This window comes from Stenella coeruleoalba (genome assembly GCF_951394435.1).
Source record: "Stenella coeruleoalba genome assembly, chromosome: 7".
Taxonomy (NCBI): domain Eukaryota; kingdom Metazoa; phylum Chordata; class Mammalia; order Artiodactyla; family Delphinidae; genus Stenella; species Stenella coeruleoalba.
The window spans coordinates 110,435,491-110,455,477 of NC_137153.1; the positions used below are offsets into that span (position 1 = coordinate 110,435,491).

The 19,987-nt window shown below is 45.2% G+C and overlaps 1 protein-coding gene across 1 annotated transcript; it reads right to left on the bottom strand.

The window, feature by feature from the left end:
- Positions 1-5,277: 5,277 nt before the first annotated feature.
- On the bottom strand, positions 5,278-19,891 carry NDUFA8 (NADH:ubiquinone oxidoreductase subunit A8). The gene is made up of 4 exons (XM_079927280.1): positions 19,740-19,891; positions 13,634-13,797; positions 9,487-9,652; positions 5,278-5,589 (listed from the first exon to the last, which is right to left on the bottom strand). The coding sequence occupies exons 1-4, from the start codon at positions 19,788-19,790 to the stop codon at positions 5,452-5,454; spliced, it is 519 nt and encodes a 172-aa protein (XP_079783406.1). The 5' UTR covers positions 19,791-19,891; the 3' UTR covers positions 5,278-5,451.
- Between the last annotated feature and the right edge of the window lie 96 nt (positions 19,892-19,987).

Consider the following 19,987-nt stretch of genomic DNA (forward strand, 5'->3'; position numbering starts at 1 on the left):
GAGAGGCCAATGGCTGTGCACCATTCATTCAGCAATCAGGCACTGACGATCTGCCAGGAGATTTGCCTGAAGGGGTAGCTGCGGTGTTAAACAAGATGGACTTCTCGCTCCCAAAGAGCACAGCAGCTGAAGTGCAGGAGATGCGCCCGACACAGAGGGAGATGTGAGTCACTCTGGAGGGACCTGAGGGACGCTTCCCCAAGGAGGCACGTTTGAGCTGTGTCTTGAGGGAAAGGTGCACCGAGGAGAGGTGGAGGAGGACCCTGGGGCAGAGCACACAGCAGGAGGAAAGGCGCAAGATGTCTGAGAAGGCGCAGATCCAGTGTGTGGCAGGGATGATGGCGGGAGACGAAGCTGGAGAGCTCTGAGTCAGACTCTGGAATGACCGGCTGTCACGCTGAGGAGTGTGGACTTTCTGCAGCAGACTGTGGAGACACCGAGGACAGGGACTGTCCCCGGCATGTTAAAGGTTGAGGTAGGAAGCTGCAACTGCATTGCGCTGGTACCCACAAAACCACACTGCGGGCAGACTGTTCCTGAAGCGCACAGAGCCCTGTCCTGCCTCAGGGGTTTGCTCCTGTGGTTCCCTGAGGCTGGGACATGCTTCCATCAGGCCTCTAACTGGCTGTTCCTTGAGGGGGAAGCTCAAATGCCACTTCCTCTGAGAGACCCTCCATGGCCTCTCTTTCTAAGTATATCCTCACCCTCCAGCTATCCGTTGTCACACTGACCCTTCACACTGTTTACCTGTTTATTGCCTCCCCCCTGGAATGGAAGCCCCATGACAGCAGGGCCCGTCCGTCTTGCTCATCATTCCTGCCTAGCATGGTAAGTAGCACGAAGCAAGACGTCAGACATTTGCCGAATGAATTAAAGAATTAATGAATGTAGTTCCAGGGTTCTAGCTGCAAATACCCCTTCCCTCCCATCGAAGAAAGTATGGTTGGGCATAAGTGAGCAGGTGCGATATTATTGATTACAAAATCTGTATGCCCGTGCCACACCGCACACCAGTGAGACCGGAAGATCTGGGGGTGGGATCTGAACGTCAGTATTTAAAGGTCTCCAGGTGATTCCAATGTACATCCAAGGGTAAGATTCAATGACCCTGAAGAATAAGCGTGTGGCCTTGGAACCAGACAACCCACATGTGTTTCTCAGATCTACCACCCAGATCTACTCCTCAGATGAAGTCTGGGGTCCCCTCTCCCTCATCTCTTGACTCTGTTCTAATTTATTTTTGTTAAGCAAATACATTTATGAATTTTAGTATCTTAGTAAAATTACCCGTGACACATGTGACAAATGCTCAATACACAAAGAGATGTCACAACCCCGAACAGAGACTTCCTATGTGGTAGAAGCAACTGGTATATTTAAAGCCGAAGTATGCCCTGATCCATTTCAGAGCATGAGAGTACATCTTTGATTATTCCAAGAAGCATTTCAGCTAGGACCTGATACCTACAAAGGGGGCAATTTAATCTCAAAGATTTACTCCTGGGCTTCCCTGGTGGCGCAGTGGTGGAGAGTCCACCTGCCGATGCAGGGGACACGGGTTCGTGCCCCGGTCCGGGAAGATCCCACATGCCGCGGAGCGGCTGGGCCCGTGAGCCACGGCCGCTGAGCCTGCGCGTCCGGAGCCTGTGCTCCGCAACGGGAGAGGCCACAACAGTGAGAGGCCCGCGTACCGCAAAAAAAAAAAAAAAAAAGATTTACTCCTATCTCTACATAATTAATGTGTTGGTTTGTTGCTCTATAGCAAGGAGGGGGGTTGGAAGTTCTTCAGAAAGATAAACGTGGGGTATAGTTTAATCATTTTCTGATGTCTTCCATGTATTGGGCACTAGAATATAGACATATAAATAAGACAGAAGGCCAGATCTTACAGTACTAAGACCAGGGGAAACAAGATAACACCCAGTGCCATGACAGGCATTACTCAAATAGAGTGCTGTGACAATTGCTACCATTTGCCAACACTGTACAAAGCATTTCATGTGTAAACCTCATTAAATCCTCAGAGCCGTCCCAGGATGTAGGTACTATCATTGTTCCCCCCATTTTACAGATGAGGAAAAGAAAGTACAGAAAGGTTAAGTAACTTGCCTGGGGTCACACAGCTATGAAACAACAGAGCCTGGATTCAGATCCAGACAGCCCAACTCCAGAGTCCTTGTGCTTAACCCTCATGCCATACTGTGTCATGGGAACAAAGGGGCAGGAAAGAGCACTTGTGGCTGTAGGAAGGGACGTTTCCTGGGGAAGACAGCATTAGTGTTTGCCTTGAGAGATGGGTCGACTTTCAAGAGGCAGAGATGGGGGCAGGATTGTTTCCCAGCAAGTGGATGGTGGCGGCATTAGTGAAGAGTTGGAAGTTGGAAAACTCTCTTGAGGGATGGCATTTGGGCGACTGTAGGGTCTGTGACAAGGAGTCAGATAGTGGTACAGGAAATGGGCCAGGCTAAGGGCAGATTACAGCGTGTCAGGATGCCGGTAAGGATCTGGGCTTTAGTTAATAGCCATTCAGGAGCCACTGAAGGTTTTCGAGTGGCAGAGGCACGGCAGCAAGTTGGGGCGTGGTCTGGATGGCGAGATGGCGGTGGGAGACCAGTTAGGCAGTGGTGGTAATAACCCAAGCAAGGGGAACAAAACCAGGCTAGGACAGTGACAGTTGAGATAAAAGAGGAGGTAACAGACGTGAAAGGTTATAGAAGGAACTCAACAGGACTTGCTGTGGGACTGGAACACGGAGAGCAGTGCGCGGGAGTCACGGGAGCATCTCATGTTTTGACACTGGAAGGATGGAGACGCCATTCCCTCCGATAGGGAAGACAGGAACAGGCTTGGCAGAGGAAAGGGGGCAGATAACTTTCCTTTGGGAATGTGAGGAGTCAGCCTCATTATTCTTAAGCCAAACCAGCAGGAAGACTTTCTATTATTTGACGCCCTGCTCAGAGATTCTTCGCACCGACTGCTTTCAAATTGTGCTGTGACCTTTTTACCTACTGAAATTGTGAACCCGTCTGGGGTGAGAGATTTTAGGAATTCTGTCTTTACTTAAGACTCTTCAGTCCTAGAAGGCTATGATGTGGTGTGATTCCATCAAGAACACAGGAAAGCCAAAGTGAATTTCTTCGTTCAAGGAATTCAGAGCAAGGAGGAGGCAAGGCAAGAACTTCTGTCCAACTTGGGCAAAAGTTAAAACATCCTAGAGTCGAATTTGAAGCCATTAACAGTTCAAGACTTGTTGCTCTGATTCTAAAGAAGTGAAGTAACTTCCAGGGAGGGCCTGGCGCTAGACACTGCAGCCAGATAGATTAATCATAGATCCTGCGCTCAGATACGGTGGTTTATTCCCTCATTACCCAAAGTGTGGTCCATAGACCAGCAACATCAGCACCACCAACTTACTAGAAATCTCAGATATCTGTCACTCCAGACCTATCGACTTAGAATCATTTAATAAGACCTCAGGTGATGTGTATGCATCAGAACAGAGGAAGACTAAGGGCTTTGGAATCAGGCGTATCTGGGTTTAAATCTCAGCCACATACCTACTAGCACTTAACCTCTTGGACCTGCTTCAATCAATCAGGGGCCCTAGACCTTGGTTTCCACCTTAGAGCAACCTGGGGAGCTTTCAAAACCTCCACGGCCTGGCCATAGTGCAGACAAATTACATCAGAATCTCTCCGGGGTAGGATCCCAACATCAGTATTTCAGGGCCTCCCAGTAATTCCAACGTGCAGACAAGGCTGAGAACCACTGATGACTTTGAAGGACAAGGATGCGGCCATTGGAACCAGACGATTTTCATTTGTATCCCACATCCACTATTTCATATAGGAAGGAGGAATGGGGCTTCTTAACCTCTCCCTAGGCGTTAGCTCCTCCACCTGTGAAACGACTTATCAGAAACTCTTTCAAAGGGCTCTGAGCATTGAAGGAGTTGACACATGTCAAGCACTGGGCACAAGGCACAGGGCTCAATGAATATTTGTTATTACTGATGCAAGTCCCAGCTTCCTTTGCAGGAAGAACCTAGGAAGCAACACATAGTCTGAGGTTATCATAAGAACAAATCTGCAGGCCTGCTTGTACTTTCCCCACCAGGGATGACTTCCAATGACTGGGCCCGCAAGGGGTTAACGGGTGTTGCCTTAGCTGTTTTAAAAATTTAAGAATCTATTCTTTTTCTTCTGAAATTGGAGAATAAGGCAACGGTGGCTGGCAAGCTTTTGCAGACGAGTAAGGTTTAGCCAAAATGCTCCCAAATGAGGGGTCAGAACTGGGTGGGGGGCAAGGCGCATCTTCCAATGCTTTGTGTTCTGTCCTAACACTTTGGGCAACAGACTAATGCCTCACTGCAATCTCCCCACTTCAAGTATCTAGGAGTTGGAAAGGCCTTTATAAAGACTCCACACAACTCTGCTTTCCAGGGCTCTGCAAATGGGAAAGCAAGGCCCAGGGAGCTGAGACTTACGCAGGGTCATATGCAATATAAGGCCACGACCAGAAGGTGTAAAGTGACCCCCAGTCAGATGGAGAGGAAATAGCCTAGTAGTGAAAAAGGAATTGAATGAAAGGGAAAAGAAAGACATAACAGTGCTTTGAACCAAAGAGCTTTATAAATACTTGTGGCTTTAACCTGCCCAGGAGGTAGATAAGCACGTTCCCTTTAGTTTGTCCTCAAATTCAACCTCTCACAAGAGGTTAAGAAACACACCCAAGGCTGGAACTGACACTCAGACCTCCCGACTTCCTGGCTTTGGAGCTGGGAGCTCAGCCTCCAACTCCCTTGTCTATCAGGAAAAACATCTGGGTTATAATGCTTGAGGATGGGCTATCAAGGGGAAGTGGTGGAAGTTTGGTTCTTTAAGGAACTTTGAGCGAGACTGCAGAAGACCACGCCAGGAGCCCCGCCCACGGCCTGAGTCACGAGGCTCGTGTTTCTGTACTTCTCCTACCCTGGATGCTTCCCTGTGTGACCTTCAGGGAACTCTGTTTGTCGGAGAGGTTGGATGGGAAGAAAGAAAGTTGAGGCTTCAAAATGTGTGAGCCCACGCGGGCCCCGAGGCGCCGCCGCAGGCGACAAAGCCTTCCCTTCACAGCCACTTGCCTGTGACCCCGCACGGCGCCCCTGCCACACTGGCAAATGCCTACTTGAAGCAAAGAGAAAGGAACAGGCAGGACCACAAGCACAAAAAGCAAGGGGAAGTCATCTTTAAAGGCCAAAAGGTTATATAAAACATAATAAAATACAACTGTTTCCTTTAAAATTTTTAATGGGCAGGAAACGGTATAGAATAACTGCCAAGTCACATAAATTAATGTTTTTGTTAATGTCTGTGATTCTGGAAAGAGCCCTCTATCGGCTGACGAAACTACAGGAGAGTTTTCATCACCGCTGCCTGGGTGCATGACTGGGTGTGGGCCACGGACCCATCTTCACATGGTCCAGAAAAAGAGGCGGCTGCCATGTCTGGCGGGCTTCAGATCTCCTTCCGTCTCAGGGCTGGGCTCTGGCCTTGCTCTTGAGTCATAGGGATTCTCTGGTAAAGGCCGATCTGTTTTCACTTTGGTGACCTGCAGCGGGTAAAAGAGGAGAAGCAGAGCTGAGGGGCAGGTGGAGAAGCTGTGAGCATGAACCCACCTCCCGCGGTCTCCTCTCCGCCCTGGCTGCCTCAGTCACTCCCCATCCATAGAGCCCTAGCAAATCACACTTACCCTGAATAAACATCGAAGAAGGCCTACTTTGTGTCATTCCACATGGAAGAAGTTAGGGGTACGGAAGAGAGCACGATTCACACTGTCCTCAGTGAAGGAGTCAGCCCGGAAAAGCACCCAGGCCTTCCTAAGCGGTCACGGTGACCGAGAGACGAATGAGCGCTAGGACAGCAAGGCCTCCTCCGCACGGCCACGCGTCCTCGGCCTGGCTCTGAGGGGGCAACGTTTACTTTCCTCTTGAAGGGTGAGCAGGAGCCAACCAGGAAGATTGGAGAGGAAAAGCCCTTCCAGGAAGCCCACAGTGCACACCGAGACAGGGGCGCGGCCTTGGGGCAGCCGAAGCACGGGCCGCGCGCAGAGCGCAGGGAGAGGCGGCCCCTCACCAAGCACGTCCTGTTGTTAGAGGTGACGCCAAGCGCGTTACTCCAGTTCACTCTCACACTCCTCGGAGGTCAACCTGCAGGTTCACTGGGACCCCCCAGCTAACGGTGGATGGACCTGAAGTGAGATCTGCCTGCTCCGAAGCCCGTGCTCTCACAGAATGCTCGACACTGAGATATGGAAGCCAGGTGATGAACGACACACAAAGATGCTTGAATTTTAACCCAAGGGCAACAGGTGCCACTGGAGCAGGGAAGTAACTTACTCACGTCTGCAGGCCAGGCCGGAAGGAGCAGAAGCTAGACGGGGGCGCTGAGCCAATGGGCCAGGCGAGAGAGGGAGCCAACTGGGGTCCCGGGGAGAGAGGAGGACGGCGTTTGACACCCACTGAAACCCACAGAAGTCTCCATCAGAAACCCGGCAGAAATTGTTCTCATTTTAAAGATGAGGAAACAGGCCCAGAGAGGCAGAAAGACAGAAGGCCGTGGTTATCAGTAGTCTTGTTATCTGGTGGCCTCCTAAGCCACTCCACATACTGTGACCAGATCAATCTTCCCAGATGTACAAATTCAAACACCATCTATTGTGAACAGAGCTTTCATGGACACAGTCACATAATTCTTATTATAACCACCCTCTGAGGCATAATTATCTCGAGTTCATGGAAGAGGAGCAGAGATGGCTGGCTTGTCTAAGATCAAGACACAGCAAATGTCAAGAGTTGGAGCTGGAACCCCAGTCTTCTGACTACAAGTCCAGAATAGTTTTTTATTTGCTTTTAAAACAGTTTTCTCATCTCTCTGCTATAATTAGAGATCACTAATGGTTCCTTACTGCTTGACAGAGTATTCCAAATGCCTCCAGCTGGCATCTGAAGCTCCTTTAAGGAATTCAAGATGTCTATGCAATAAATCTAGAAAAAATAAAAGGACCCCTTTAAAGGACAAATTACTGGGAAAGGACAATAAAGCAACTTCCTCTTCTGCACCACACTCAAAATAGAAAAGGAGCAGAAGCATGTGGTCAAACTAATTACTAAGTAAATGACCTTGGGCACCTGACTTAACCTTCAATTTCCTATCTGTAAAACGGAGCTAGTAGTAGCTCCTAGGGTTATTAGAGTAATATACATGAAGCACCTGATGTATGGAACAGGTGCTCCGTTAGTTATTTTCAATATTAATATTATTAGCACAATGGAATTATGGGTGAGAGAGAGCAATCCTGCCTAGGAGAGCCAGAAACTTCAAAGACAGACCTGACACCTGAGCTGAGACTGGACGAGTGAGTATGAATTCACTGGGGGCAAACAGGAGGGAAGGGCAAGCCAGTGGAACCAGAATGCACAAGTGAATGACGCTAAAATGGAGGCTTTGTCCAGCCAATTATGACCGTTCTTAGAAAGAGACCGAATACTGAACTTAAGTATAACTAAAGCTGAGAATCCTCTTAAAGAAATACACTTTTGAAGAGAGTTCAGATAACAGTACGTTTTCCTTTTACAGGTTTTTAAAAATGTTATTACAAAGATTCAGGAATAAAAATGCTTTCTTAACAACATGATTTGTAAATTCTCCTTTCGTGAGACAGAAATGAGAAACGGTAGTTTTCTCGATTCTATGTAAAAGTTCCACCACTTTCCAACTCCGAATTATCAACTATTGAAAATAATCTGTTCATTTGGAATTAAAATATACACACTACTATATACATAAAATAAATAACCAACAAGGACCTACTGTATAGCACAAGGAACTATACTCAGTATCTTGTAATAACCTATAATGAAGTGAATGTAAAAAATATATATATGTGTATATATATACACATATATATATCTCTGAATCACTTTACTGTACACCTGAAAGTAACACAACATTGTAAATCAACTATATTTCAATAATTTTTTTTTTTTTTTTTGCGGTACATGGGCCTCTCACTGTTGTGGCCTCTCCCGTTGCAGAGCACAGGCTCAGCGGCCATGGCTCACGGGCCCAGCCGCTCCGCGGCATGTGGGATCTTCCCGGACCGGGGCACGAACCCGTGTCCCCTGCGTCGGCAGGCAGACTCTCAACCACTGCGCCACCAGGGAAGCCCAATAAAAATTTATTTTAAATAAAAATAAATAAAATAATTTGTTTGGTGCAGCAAAGAAGATATCGGAAGTAAAGATATGCCAGATACACACACAAAAAAATTGCTTAACCATTCCTCTACTTATGGCAGAAAGCTTAAGAACCAACTATCCACAGATGCCACACACAAAGGGAGGGAACGAACATTAACTGCGGACCTATGTGCCAGGTGCTATGCTGGGGATTCACACAGGCTCCGTAGCTTAATCCTCACAGAAAAACAGGGATTAAGACTGGTCCCATCTTATAAATGGGGTAGGATAGGAAATGTTAAGAAATTTGCTCAAGGACCCATAGCAATTAAGTCAGGAAACTACCATTCAAATCCACTCTCAGCCTCCATTCAAACCAGAGTTCTTCCCTCCATGCCTTGCTACCTATGCTTCCCAGAGGGCATGGAGGGTGACAACGCTTAAGAAGCCAGGGATGGGTCAGATCACAAAGGGCTGTGGCATGTCAGGATACGGAGGGGATGCTTTGTTTTGCAAGCAAATAGGAGTCCCCTTGAAAAGTTGTTTTTTTTTTTTTTTAAAGGAAAGTGCTTTTTGACTTATTTTCCACACAGATCACGCCTATAGTGATCCATCCTCCCCTCCCAGGAATTCATGTAGCCCCGTTAAGAACTCCTGTCCAGGAAGTGGGGGACAGTGAGAGGATTCAAACCAATATTCCAGGAGATGCTACAGGAACTGAGGACTGGATAAAGGAAGAAAGAGTGCAAAGTGAAGAAAAAAGACATTCAGGTTTCTCCCTCTGAGGGTTCAACAGATGGTGGTGTCACAACTGAGACAGGAAATATGGGAGAAAGAACAGAAAAACAAGCTTTTTAAACTATAGGCATTACTTTTTTTTTTTTTTTTTAATCTCAGGTATGTTCCTGAAAAATGTGGCATCACCTCAAACCTATTTCCCCACAATAAACTCAATGTTTTCAACTGACGGTGCCCCTAACATTTTGTTTATCCTCATCTACTCCCTTCTGTTCTTCAGTTAGCTAATTAATCAAAAACCAATCTGCACATGCTGGGCGAGTTATTTAAAGGAACACTTCTATTAAATAAACTCCCTCTGGACTGTGTATAACCACTCCCTAATGAAGCTGACTGGTCAGTCTGGATTTCTCACATCAGATCTGTACTCACAGAAGACCCATTCCATCCCCTGCCTTTCCCCACCCTTAGCGAGTAAGAGAGAGAGAGAGAGAGAGAGAGAGGGAGAGAGCAGCAGGAAACTGTGTTACCTTTGACAGCTCCCCCAGGTCGGGTCGCACCCAGCCCAGTTTGTCCAACACACACTCGTCAAACTTCGCCTGCTGTTTGCGACACCGACGAAATAACTGCAAGCCGGAGTAATCGATGCAGGTCCAGTATTCTGTAAAAGGCTCCGAACAGTGCTGCTTTATCTGCCTGGAAAAGAGGGCTTGATCAGGGGCAGCTCTTTGCAAAACGATGAAAAACAAAAAAGTGGGGAAAAATTTGGTGCAGACCTCATACACACAGCCTTGCTTTTTGAAAGGCACGGAGTACGCTTACCTCACTTACAAGACCACTTGCAGAGCCTCAGGTTGAGAGACAATACGTAAAAAAAGATTTCTGAGGAATAAGACCTAATTTCTTTGTGTAGCAAAAACAAATGAATAGAAATGTCAAAAGACTGTGGTCTAAGCGTATATATTTCACTTAGAACTCCTCACTTGGGACCTATTTATTCTTCTTAGATCCAATCTAAAGATTACCCACTTCGCAAATTTAGAAGAGAAGGAGGCGCACTCAGAGATGGGCATGCTGACAGAAGTCAGAGGTGACAGACATTGACAAAGGAGGAGACAGACTATAAAAAGCAAATTCACAAACTAACAAGGATCTTCTGATCCTGGGTCGATCAGTGTAGAGGCAACCTGCCCCGCACGCCTCCAAAGCTCAGAAGACTTCATTCTACTCAGGCACTGAACAAAAACAGAGATTAATCCTTGTCATTAAGAAGAAAGTTAAATTATATTTGCTCTCTGTTAAGAAGCAACATAGCATATAATTCATTTTGTGGTAACCAGAAATGGCTGAAGAAAAACTAACTTTTGTGTATAAAAGGGATAAGCCTCCATTATTTCGCGAAATTCCCCTTCTCTCACCATTCAGCTTTGCTAGTAATCAAATAAATGCAAAGTCAAACGAGAATAAAATACTGTTATTTTATGTAAAAGCCATATTTGAAGCAGTGGAAGAAGCGTGGAGCACCTCCTTCCCCCGGTGGAATAATAATGAAGTATTTGCTTGTCACACTCCAAGAATCTAGCTACACTCAACACAGGAATCGTATTTAACACATCTCGGGAAGAACCTCGGAGGTGGCCGAAGGAAATACATAAAGAAAACTTGGCTTTCCATTCCTGCTCGGTTCCCCTCCTGGGAGGCAACCATGGGGCACCAGTTTCTTATACCTTTGCAGGTATTTTTTTTTGCGGTACGCGGGCCTCTCACTGTTGTGACCTCTCCCGTTGCGGAGCACAGGCTCCGGACGGACGCGCAGGCTCAGCGGCCGTGGCTCACGGGCCCAGCCGCTCCACAGCATGTGGGATCTTCCCGGACCGGGGCACGAACCCGCGTCCCCTGCATCGGCAGGCGGACTCTCAACCACCGCGCCACCAGGGAAGCCCCCTTTGCAGCTATTTTGAGTATAGCCTTGGGGGTGATGGGATGTGTTAAGAGGAAGGAAGAAGGAATGTCAAAGCCTCGGGAGCTTTTCTGGGTTACCTCTAGCCTCAACGACCTGCATTTCTACGGTACACAAAACTGCACCCCCCTAGCTTCGACTTAAGAATCGCGATGGTGGTGAGCAACCGTGTCCAGTTGGAGTTTTGGACTCCTCCAATATGCTGCAGCGGAAGAAAGGCTGCAAACCATCACTCTGGTACTTAGGTCTATGTCCTGGGCTCTGTTACCCTGGCACCCACACTAATAGACAATTACCTACTAGTGCTTACAGCAAGCTAGTTCAGCACCTCAGAAGCTTGTGAAATCCAAACATTTCCCACTTAAACATGCTCCCTCTGAGTCAAAGGAAAAATACTTTGCCAAAGTTCTCTTAGAAAATAAAAAAATTTTAAGGGAACACACATTCCACCTTATTAGCAATCAAATCAATGCAAATTCAAGCAAGAGTAAAACACCACTTTGTACCTATCAAATATTTAAATAATATGCAATGCTGGAGACGGATACCAGGATACAGGCTGAGGACAGCATAAACTGGCCCAACTTCCAACTGTAATTCAAGAGCCATAAATCATGTTCAAAACCTTTTAAAGAATAATCTCACTGCTGGGAAATTTATGCCAAGGAATTAATTATAAAATGAAAATGATCTCTACACAAACGTAATCACTGCAGATTTATCCAAAACAATCAATAACGATGTTTAATAACAAAATTATGGCTGGTTTATCTACTGATGGAATATTACACAGCCATGAAAAATGATGATCATGAAGACAGATCAACTTGAAAGAATGTTTCCAATAGTTTCAAGTGAAAAAATGAATTTTCAAATGTGCACACACCATGACTTTAAGCACAAAAATATCTCTGCACGTGGACAAAGACAGCAGAAGCGAGAAAGAAGGAAAGTAGCTATTGTGTGAAGCAATTTTTGTTTCCTCTAGCGTCATTGTAAGGTTTTGCCTAGCCAGCAGTCATTCTCTATTCTTCTGGAACATCCTTCGAATTTTCCTTTGGGGAACAACCCCTCCCTATCGCTCGGCAATGTGATTTAGATGAATCTAAGTCTACTCCCCACTTTAGACCTGACCACTCACAGCATTTTATCTCCTGAAACACAACTGATTCAAAGATATGCACATGAAGTTGACCAGCCAGGCCAATGAGACTCAGTCCAGGGACCACTGCTCATGCTACTGGGTGGCACTCTTTGTCTGGGTCTGCTAAGCAAGGAGCACAGCAGCTTGGACTGGCTGGTGGCCATTGCTGCTAAAGCAAGGAGAGGGTCTCTTTGAAAATGAATTTGACAGAGAAAGCAGGACTAAGAAACTGGGGGTGGGGGATAAGAGGTGAAGCCAAAAGATACCAAGTAGGTGTGAAATTATTTAAGCCCTTTAATCCAGTCCTGCCAATCCTATTTCTGGACTTTACAGTGACATGAGCCAATTCCCTCTGAGTTGAGTTTCTGTCCTTTTTAATAGAGTTCTGACTAATATGGTTAAAACATTTTTCCACAATTTGGATTTTTTTTACTTATATATCAAGTACAGTGGCCTACCTCAACACTTGACTCTGAACACCTTTCCTTTCCATCATAACTGTGTGTTCTGTAGTAATGATAATGATAACAATCTAGTAAATGCCTATAAGCAAGCCCTGTGCTAAGCTGTTTTTATGTGCCTTTTCAAATTTCTCACAACAATCTTATGATAGGTATTACTCTACAATTTGGAAGTTGGGGTTCATGGAGATTAAAGAACTTGCCACTATTTACAATAGCCAAGACATGGAAGTGACCTAAATGTCCATTGACAGAGGAATCAATAAAGAAGATGTGGTCTACACACACACACACACACACACACACACACACACACACACACGCACGCACGCACGCTGGAATAGTACTCAGCCATAAAAAAGAATAAACTAATGCCATTTGCAGCTACATGGATGGACCTAGAGATTATCATACTGAGTAAGTCAGGAAGAGAAAGACAAATATCATATGATATCACTTATATGTAGAATCTAAAATATGACACAAATGTGCTTATCTACAAAATAGAAACAGACTCACAGATATGGAGAACCAACTTATAGTTGCCAAGCGGGATGGGGGAGGGAAAGATTGGGAGTTTGGGATTAGCAGATGCAAACTATTATATATAGAATGTACAAACAACAAGGTCCTACTGTATAGCACAGGGAACTATATTTAATATCATGTGATAAACCATAATGGAAAAGAATATGAAAAAGAATATATATGTGTATAACTGAATCACTTTGCTGTACAGCAGAAATTAACACATTGTAATTTCATTTATTTATTTAGGCCACATGGCATGTGGGATCTTAGCTTCCCGACCAGGGATGGAACTCATGCCCCCTGCATTGGAAGCATGGAGTCTTAACCCCTGGACCGCCAGGGAAGTCCCAACACAACACTGTATGTCAACTATACTTTAAAAAAAAAAAAAGTGCCAAGTAATAAAGAACAGAAAGAACTCTCCTTCATTGTGTGCTCTACGTTGGTCTACGTGACTGCAAAGCCTTCCATTCCCTACTAAAATTAGTAAACTTATCCTTCCATTTAATTAGCTGGATGTTCACCGAGATACACATACCTTGATGTTGCAACCAGCGGGCACTGACGTGAAAAGATCTTACCTAAAGAAGTCCAGGGCACACTGGTTGACAAGCTTGCTTTCCTCTAAACACCGCCTCGGGTCCTTCTCTTCCCACCGGCAGAGCATGAACTCCTTGTTGGGCTTATCGCACTGAGCTCCGTAGTGATGGGCCGCAGCTTTCAGCACAGAAGAACTGACTTTCACCTGGGGAGAGGAACAGAGGAGAAGGACCAGATTTGTACCAGGACACCACTTCTTTACCCTCACCTCATGCTGGTCAAGATAGAGGGAACATGAAGGTAGCCCCGTTCTGACTTTGTCAAGAACACTAAAGACAGGGGACTCTGTAATAATCCCTTATGATCTACGGTGCTTCAGAGATCACAGAGCTCTTTCACATGTATGATTTTCCACACCTTCGTAATAATCTCATCAGGCTGATATTACCATCCCCATCCCCATTTTAGACATAAGGAAATGGCAGCCTGAATGGAATCCTTAGATCTTTATGAGAGAGAAAGTGGAGCTCTGAAGAAGATGGAGGCTTCTGGGATGTACGGGGAGGAACCAACCCTGAGGAGCACTGACAAGTCTCCTCTCCAGGAATAAAAGTAACAGTGGAGGATATATAAGATTCCCAGAAGATGACAGACTCACAGAAGATTAGAGACTGGAAGGGATGAGTAAGAGCATCTAGCTTAGCAAGTTATTATTGATAATAAAGAAGCAAATCTGTGAACTTTTGAAAATTATAGAGTGTATCCAAGGCAGCCATCCCTACGACAGTGTCAGTCTCACTCACTTGCACCCCAGCACATTTTCTTGAGAAGCACAGTGTAGCCACAGCCAGCTCACGGTACAGCCCAGAGCCTGTCTAGCAGCTGCTGCAGCAGGGGTCCTGTAGCCTCCTTTCTGCACCACCTCTTCCTGTGCTGATAGCACATGTTTGAATTACTGTTCGTTGTCTGGGAAGACCATCCTCCTCACTATTCATCCCTTTCAAAACCGTTCTGGCTGTTCTTACAGATGAACACCCTTGCTCCAATAACTCCCATTGGAATTGTACTAAGTCTAGTTACACAACAAATTAGGAAGGAAAGGGCACTGTTACACTGTTGGGTCTCTGCTCACATTTTATCTCAGTCTTTCCCTAATCATCTTAGATAAGCTAGCACCAGTGGTCACTCTATCTGTGACCACTGGAACGTAAGCTCCAAGAGGGTAGGCATTTGGGGTTTTTTTGTTTGTTTGTTTTTTGCGGTACGCAGGCCTCTCACTGTTGTGGCCTCTCCCGTTGCGGAGCACAGGCTCCGGATGCACAGGCTCAGCGGCCATGGCTCACGGGCCCAGCCGCTCCGCGGCATGTGGGATCTTCCCGGACTGCGGCACGAACCCGTGTCCCCTGCATCGGCAGGCGGACTCTCAACCACTGCGCCACCAGGGAAGCCCTGGCATTTTGTTTTTAACAGAGGTCGACTACTGTAAAGATGTCCGTTCTCCCTAAGTTAAACTAATTAAGGTGGTGTTTACCATGGTCCACCAAGCACCCAAAACGGCGCCCCAGCACAAGGAGCTGTCAAGCACTCACTCTGTGCCAGCAGCAGGGGAGGTAACAGTTACAAGAGAGTTAAGAATACATGAATGATGCCTTCTCATCCAGAACACAGTACGTCTCTCCATTTATTTAGCTCATTCTCACTTTCTTTGGTCAAAATTACAGTTTCCTTCATACAGGAAACTTGCATATTTCTTGTTTATTCCTCAGCATTCTCACATTTTGGGTACTATCTAAATGGGACATTTTCCCCTTAGATTTTCAAGTTGGTTACTGCTTGTTTTTACACTGTATCTTCTCTGTAGCCATAGTCTACTGAACTCTTGTCAGTTCTAATAGGAAACTCAAGAGGATTAAGAGAGAAGCTTCCATTTACAAATAAAAACTGCCTCCCTTCCTCTCTGACACTTATATCTTTTTTTCCTTCTTCTTCTCTTTCCCTATGTTAATGCTCTGACCAAAACTTCCCAGGATGATACAGACAAACAGCAATGGCAGTAGGCGTCCTTGCCTTGTTCTAAACTTTAAAGTAGTTTGGTATGATATTGGCTGTTGGTGTCTGGGATATACTTGTTGGACGTTCCTCATTAGGGAAGTTTCTTTCTAACCATAAATGGCTTTGTTGCACTGTTGTTTCCTCCACCAGGAAAGACTGAAATTTTCAGGTTTCTTTTTCATTAATCTATAAATGTAGAGTATTAACAGATTTTCTAAAACTGACCCATTGTACCTAGAATAAAATCTAGTTTGTCCTAGTGCATTATGCCTTAAGATACCCCTGGATTTGATCTGCAAATATGTATTAAGAACTTTTACATGAGAATAATTTTATAATTATTATTTTTATAACAATAAAAATTTTATAATTTCATTTTTCAGGAATTTCACACAGCTTAGGTTAAATTATTAATATTTGTAATAAGATAAAAGGCAAGGAAAGATGAAGAGATAATTCATCTACACACTATAGGAAGAGAAGAATAAAGTTATGACTATGACTACTAATATTACAACTGTTCCAATTATCAAAGCAAAGGTAAATTTAGGATGTAAGTGAAATTTGCCATGACAATTCTAATATGCTCATTTAAAAATCTGTAAAATTTTGTATTCCAGTTTTTGATAATAGTTTACTTACGTTAATTGAGTGGTACACGTTTGCTTGCTATATTACCTGTAAAGAGCTGGGAGACTGAAAAATCAAGACGCAAACTTTTTTTAAAGCTTAATATATTTAAAAAATTAAGTTAGCTGCATTTATTTCCTTGTCAAATGTCTTAAAACATCTTTAAATGGCTGATTTAATTACTCCGATGCCTTCACAGCTATCACGCCCCCAAAAGCCTATGGCTTTCTTTGCTTTACTTCCCCACAAGTGTAGAGGTCTTATCCCAGTCTAGGTTATGCCCATGTTGTTGAGCACATAAAACACGCCCTGTCACAGGGAAATCAAGGCTGAGAACCACTCACTGAATTTATTTCCTAAGGAAAAGGAGCAATGTGCTCGAGATGGCGCAGCAAGTCAGTGGCAAGTGCAGAACTAGCACCAGAAAGTGTGACCTCCAATCAGGCCTCTCCCCATTGCATCACTGAGGAGGCAAAGAACTTCAGATGTCACCACCACCCCTCACCTGCTTCTTCACTAATACTGACAAGTTCCAACAGAAGCCACAGCCTTTCACAGCTGCTTACTGTGAATACCCTCTCAGATTCATTCAGCTCCCTTTGTCTCAAAGAACACAGAATTTCAATGCCCTTCCTCATCTGTCCCCATAACAGCCTCACTGCACAGCAGGTTTAGATGGTCTGCAGGTGCGGAAACAGAGGCAGAAAAAGTCCCACAATCTACGAGCAGTCTTCTAGTCCTGTTCTCTCTTCCTTAAACCAGATCTGCACCTTTTTTTTTTGTAGTACTTAATTTATACTAGGTTTTGTATTTTGCTTAATTTATGTAAAATGGGGGATGATAGTACTTAGTTGATAGAACTGTTGTCAGGGTTAACACACATTAAAGATACGAAGAACAGTGCCTAGCACATAGAAGCACATCATAAATATTGGCCATTATTTTTACTCAAAATCGTTAATGTGTACAGGGATTTTCCTGCCCAAAGCTTCTGACTATTTTTCCATAGGCATGTGTCATATAACTCGAAGGTCAATGAGGTCCAAAATGGGTTTAACTTGCTTCTCAAACCCACTCCTTCTGGCTTCCCCAGTTCTGTCAAGTTGCAAATCTGACACCGATTCCTCAACCTTTGCTGCCTCTGATATCTAAGTCATTGCTAAGTCGGATCAATTCTAGATAAATGCATTCTTTCCTCTCTGTAAGCACAGTCACCAATCATGCTGGGGGTCAATAATATCTTCCTCAGTTATTGGTTTCCTGCTTTTCTTATTCCTCTCTTCCAACCATCTTCACAGAGCTGCTGTCCTAAAAGACAATTCTTATTTTACTCTGTTATTAAAACAAATTAGCAACAAAACCCTTGAAGGATTCAGGCTTAACAGCAGAATAAGGCCTAAGTTTCTACTTAAGTATTCAAACCCTTCGGATCCCAACTATCCTTCCGGCCTTCTCACCCACCAGACTTTAAAAAGGTGCTGGCTGTCCTCTAGGACACTGAACTCACTTCCCTGGAACCCATTTTTGGCCTCACCTGCTTACCTTTGCTCAGATCCTGCTTTGTTTAGAAAGTTCTTCTCTCCATCTCTGCCTGTAAATGCCATTCTTCAAATGACATTTAGCCAAGTCTTACATTATACCCAAGAAGTGCTTTCTCTGTTCCCTTCATAGCCTCAGAGAACTTACAAATAAAATAACTGTGTCTGCAGATGGGAAAAGTGACTCATCGAGGTAACCGAAGAGTTAGGCCTAGAATTTAGATACAACTTCAAATCCTACCCTCTCTTCTTAAACCATGTCTGCCCCTCTTCTGTAGCATTTAATCATACTTGGTTTTGTATTTTAGCTATTTATGTAATTATCTGTTCCTCAATTCAACTGTGTGAACTCTAAAGGCAAATTTATTCCAGAAATAGAACACGTGCAAGAAGCAGAACCTCAGATGACTGCTGAACCAAATTAAAGCGCCAGTGAAAAACACAGCAGCTCAAAGTCTTAACCCAGCTTCACAGTCGGGCAAGAAACAAACTGTCTGTTGGCAGTACCCACACGTCCCCACCCCCAACTTTTGGTACATGTCACTTTATTATAATAATTAAAATAATATAATAATAGTTGCCATTCTCACAGGCATATAAGATGAAGTGAAATAATGCAGGTAAAACACTTAACACAGGGCCTGGGATATAATTTTTGGCATGTAATTTTTCATCGTCCCCTCCCTCTCCTCCAGTGTAGCCTCATTATCCAGTCCTGTCCTGGCACTTTTTTTGCCTTAAAATCTTCCACCTCTCCCCACCACCTCACTTACAGGATGAAGTCCAAACTGCTCAGTCTGGCCTTGTGAAAGTCGCTTCCAGCCCTGCCTCAGCCCAAGGTACCTCTCCCGGCTCAGCAACTGTTGCTCTCCACCAACAAAAGAGTCATGTCAAAAAGCAAAACACAAAATACAAAAGGTTCTGCTAAGCCTTCTCGCTCTTTTGAGCTTTTGCCCATAATATGGTAGTTTAAAAGCATGGGTTTTAAAATCAGACCTGGGTTCACATGCCAGCTTTACCACGTGACCTTGGGCAAATCACTTCTCTCAGGACCTGTTTCCTTATCTGTAACATGGAGAGATCGATTATACCCTTCCTTACAGTGTTGCTGGAAGGACCCTATGAATTAATGTCTGTAATTAGCAACCTGCCTGACATCTAGAAAAGGCCTGATCATGTCTGCTGTAATTAGTATTATCGGTCTTCACTTCTCATAGCACTAACTACACTGTACTGTAATTGCCTCTTTATGTTTCTGTCTCCCTATTAGATTATAAACTCTATGAAGACAGGGACTATCTCTCTTATTTTCCAGTGTATGGGTAATTATTCAAATGAGAGTTTTTGAATAAATGAATGCTTTAAATGTCCTATTACCAAACACTTTCCCAGGCTGTTAGCAAATTCACTCTCCAATATCATCTCCTTTTTCTGCGGCTTCCTAGCTCCACTCCAATGCACTCTGCACCGACGATGCTACTTTAAGGTGACTCTCTCTCTCTCTCTCTCTCTCTCTCTCTCTCTCTCTCTCTCTCTCTCTCTCTCTCTCTCTCTCTCTCTCTCTCTCTCTCTCTCTCGACTGGAGCACCCGGGGTTGTACACTCACTTCGCAAGGAGGTTTGAGTATTAAGTGACATGAAGTAAGTAAAGTGACCCTGGTTGGTGCTTAATAAAAAGTACTATTATTCACGTAAAGGAGACGCAGGTTGCTGCGGGGAAGGGGAGGAGAGTTCTCGAGCTACTTAGGGATGGGTCTCCCCGAGCTGACCAGGAGGCCTCCAAGGGTCAACCTGTGTAAGTGTTGGGGGCATGGGGTGGGGATGGGGGATCCGGGGCCCAGGGTCCGCGGAGTGCAAGCAGGGCTGGGCCCAGGCCCGGGAAGCTGTAGCCCTGTGCCCCGCTTGCCTATCCTCCGGACGAGCCTCACCTCCTGCACTTTCAGGTCCTCCAGAGTGGGCAGCTCCACTATCCCGGGCATGACGGCGGTAGCCCCGACCCCGAGGAGGTGCCCGCTGCCGCGTCGGCCACGTCTCCTTGAACTCCCCTTCCGACTGCCGTGGGCCACGTAGCGTCTGCGCATGCGCAGCGGCGGCACGCAGGCGCACTGCTCTGCCCAACAGCGAGCCACAGAGCATGCGCAGAGCCAGGAAGTTCCGCGGACCCTGGGGGTGGGGC

What these genes read in the sequence shown, in the direction of transcription:
- NDUFA8 (XM_079927280.1), bottom strand. Translation starts at nt 19,790, where the DNA reads ATGCCCGGGATAGTGGAGCTGCCCACTCTGGAGGACCTGAAAGTGCAG. An exon ending in TGTGCCCTGGACTTCTTTAG is followed by an intron (nt 9,653 to 13,633) that starts GTAAGATCTTTT and finishes CCTCTTTTCCAG; the next exon opens with GCAGATAAAGCAGCACTGTT. An exon ending in ACCTGGGGGAGCTGTCAAAG is followed by an intron (nt 5,590 to 9,486) that starts GTAACACAGTTT and finishes TACCCGCTGCAG; the next exon opens with GTCACCAAAGTGAAAACAGA.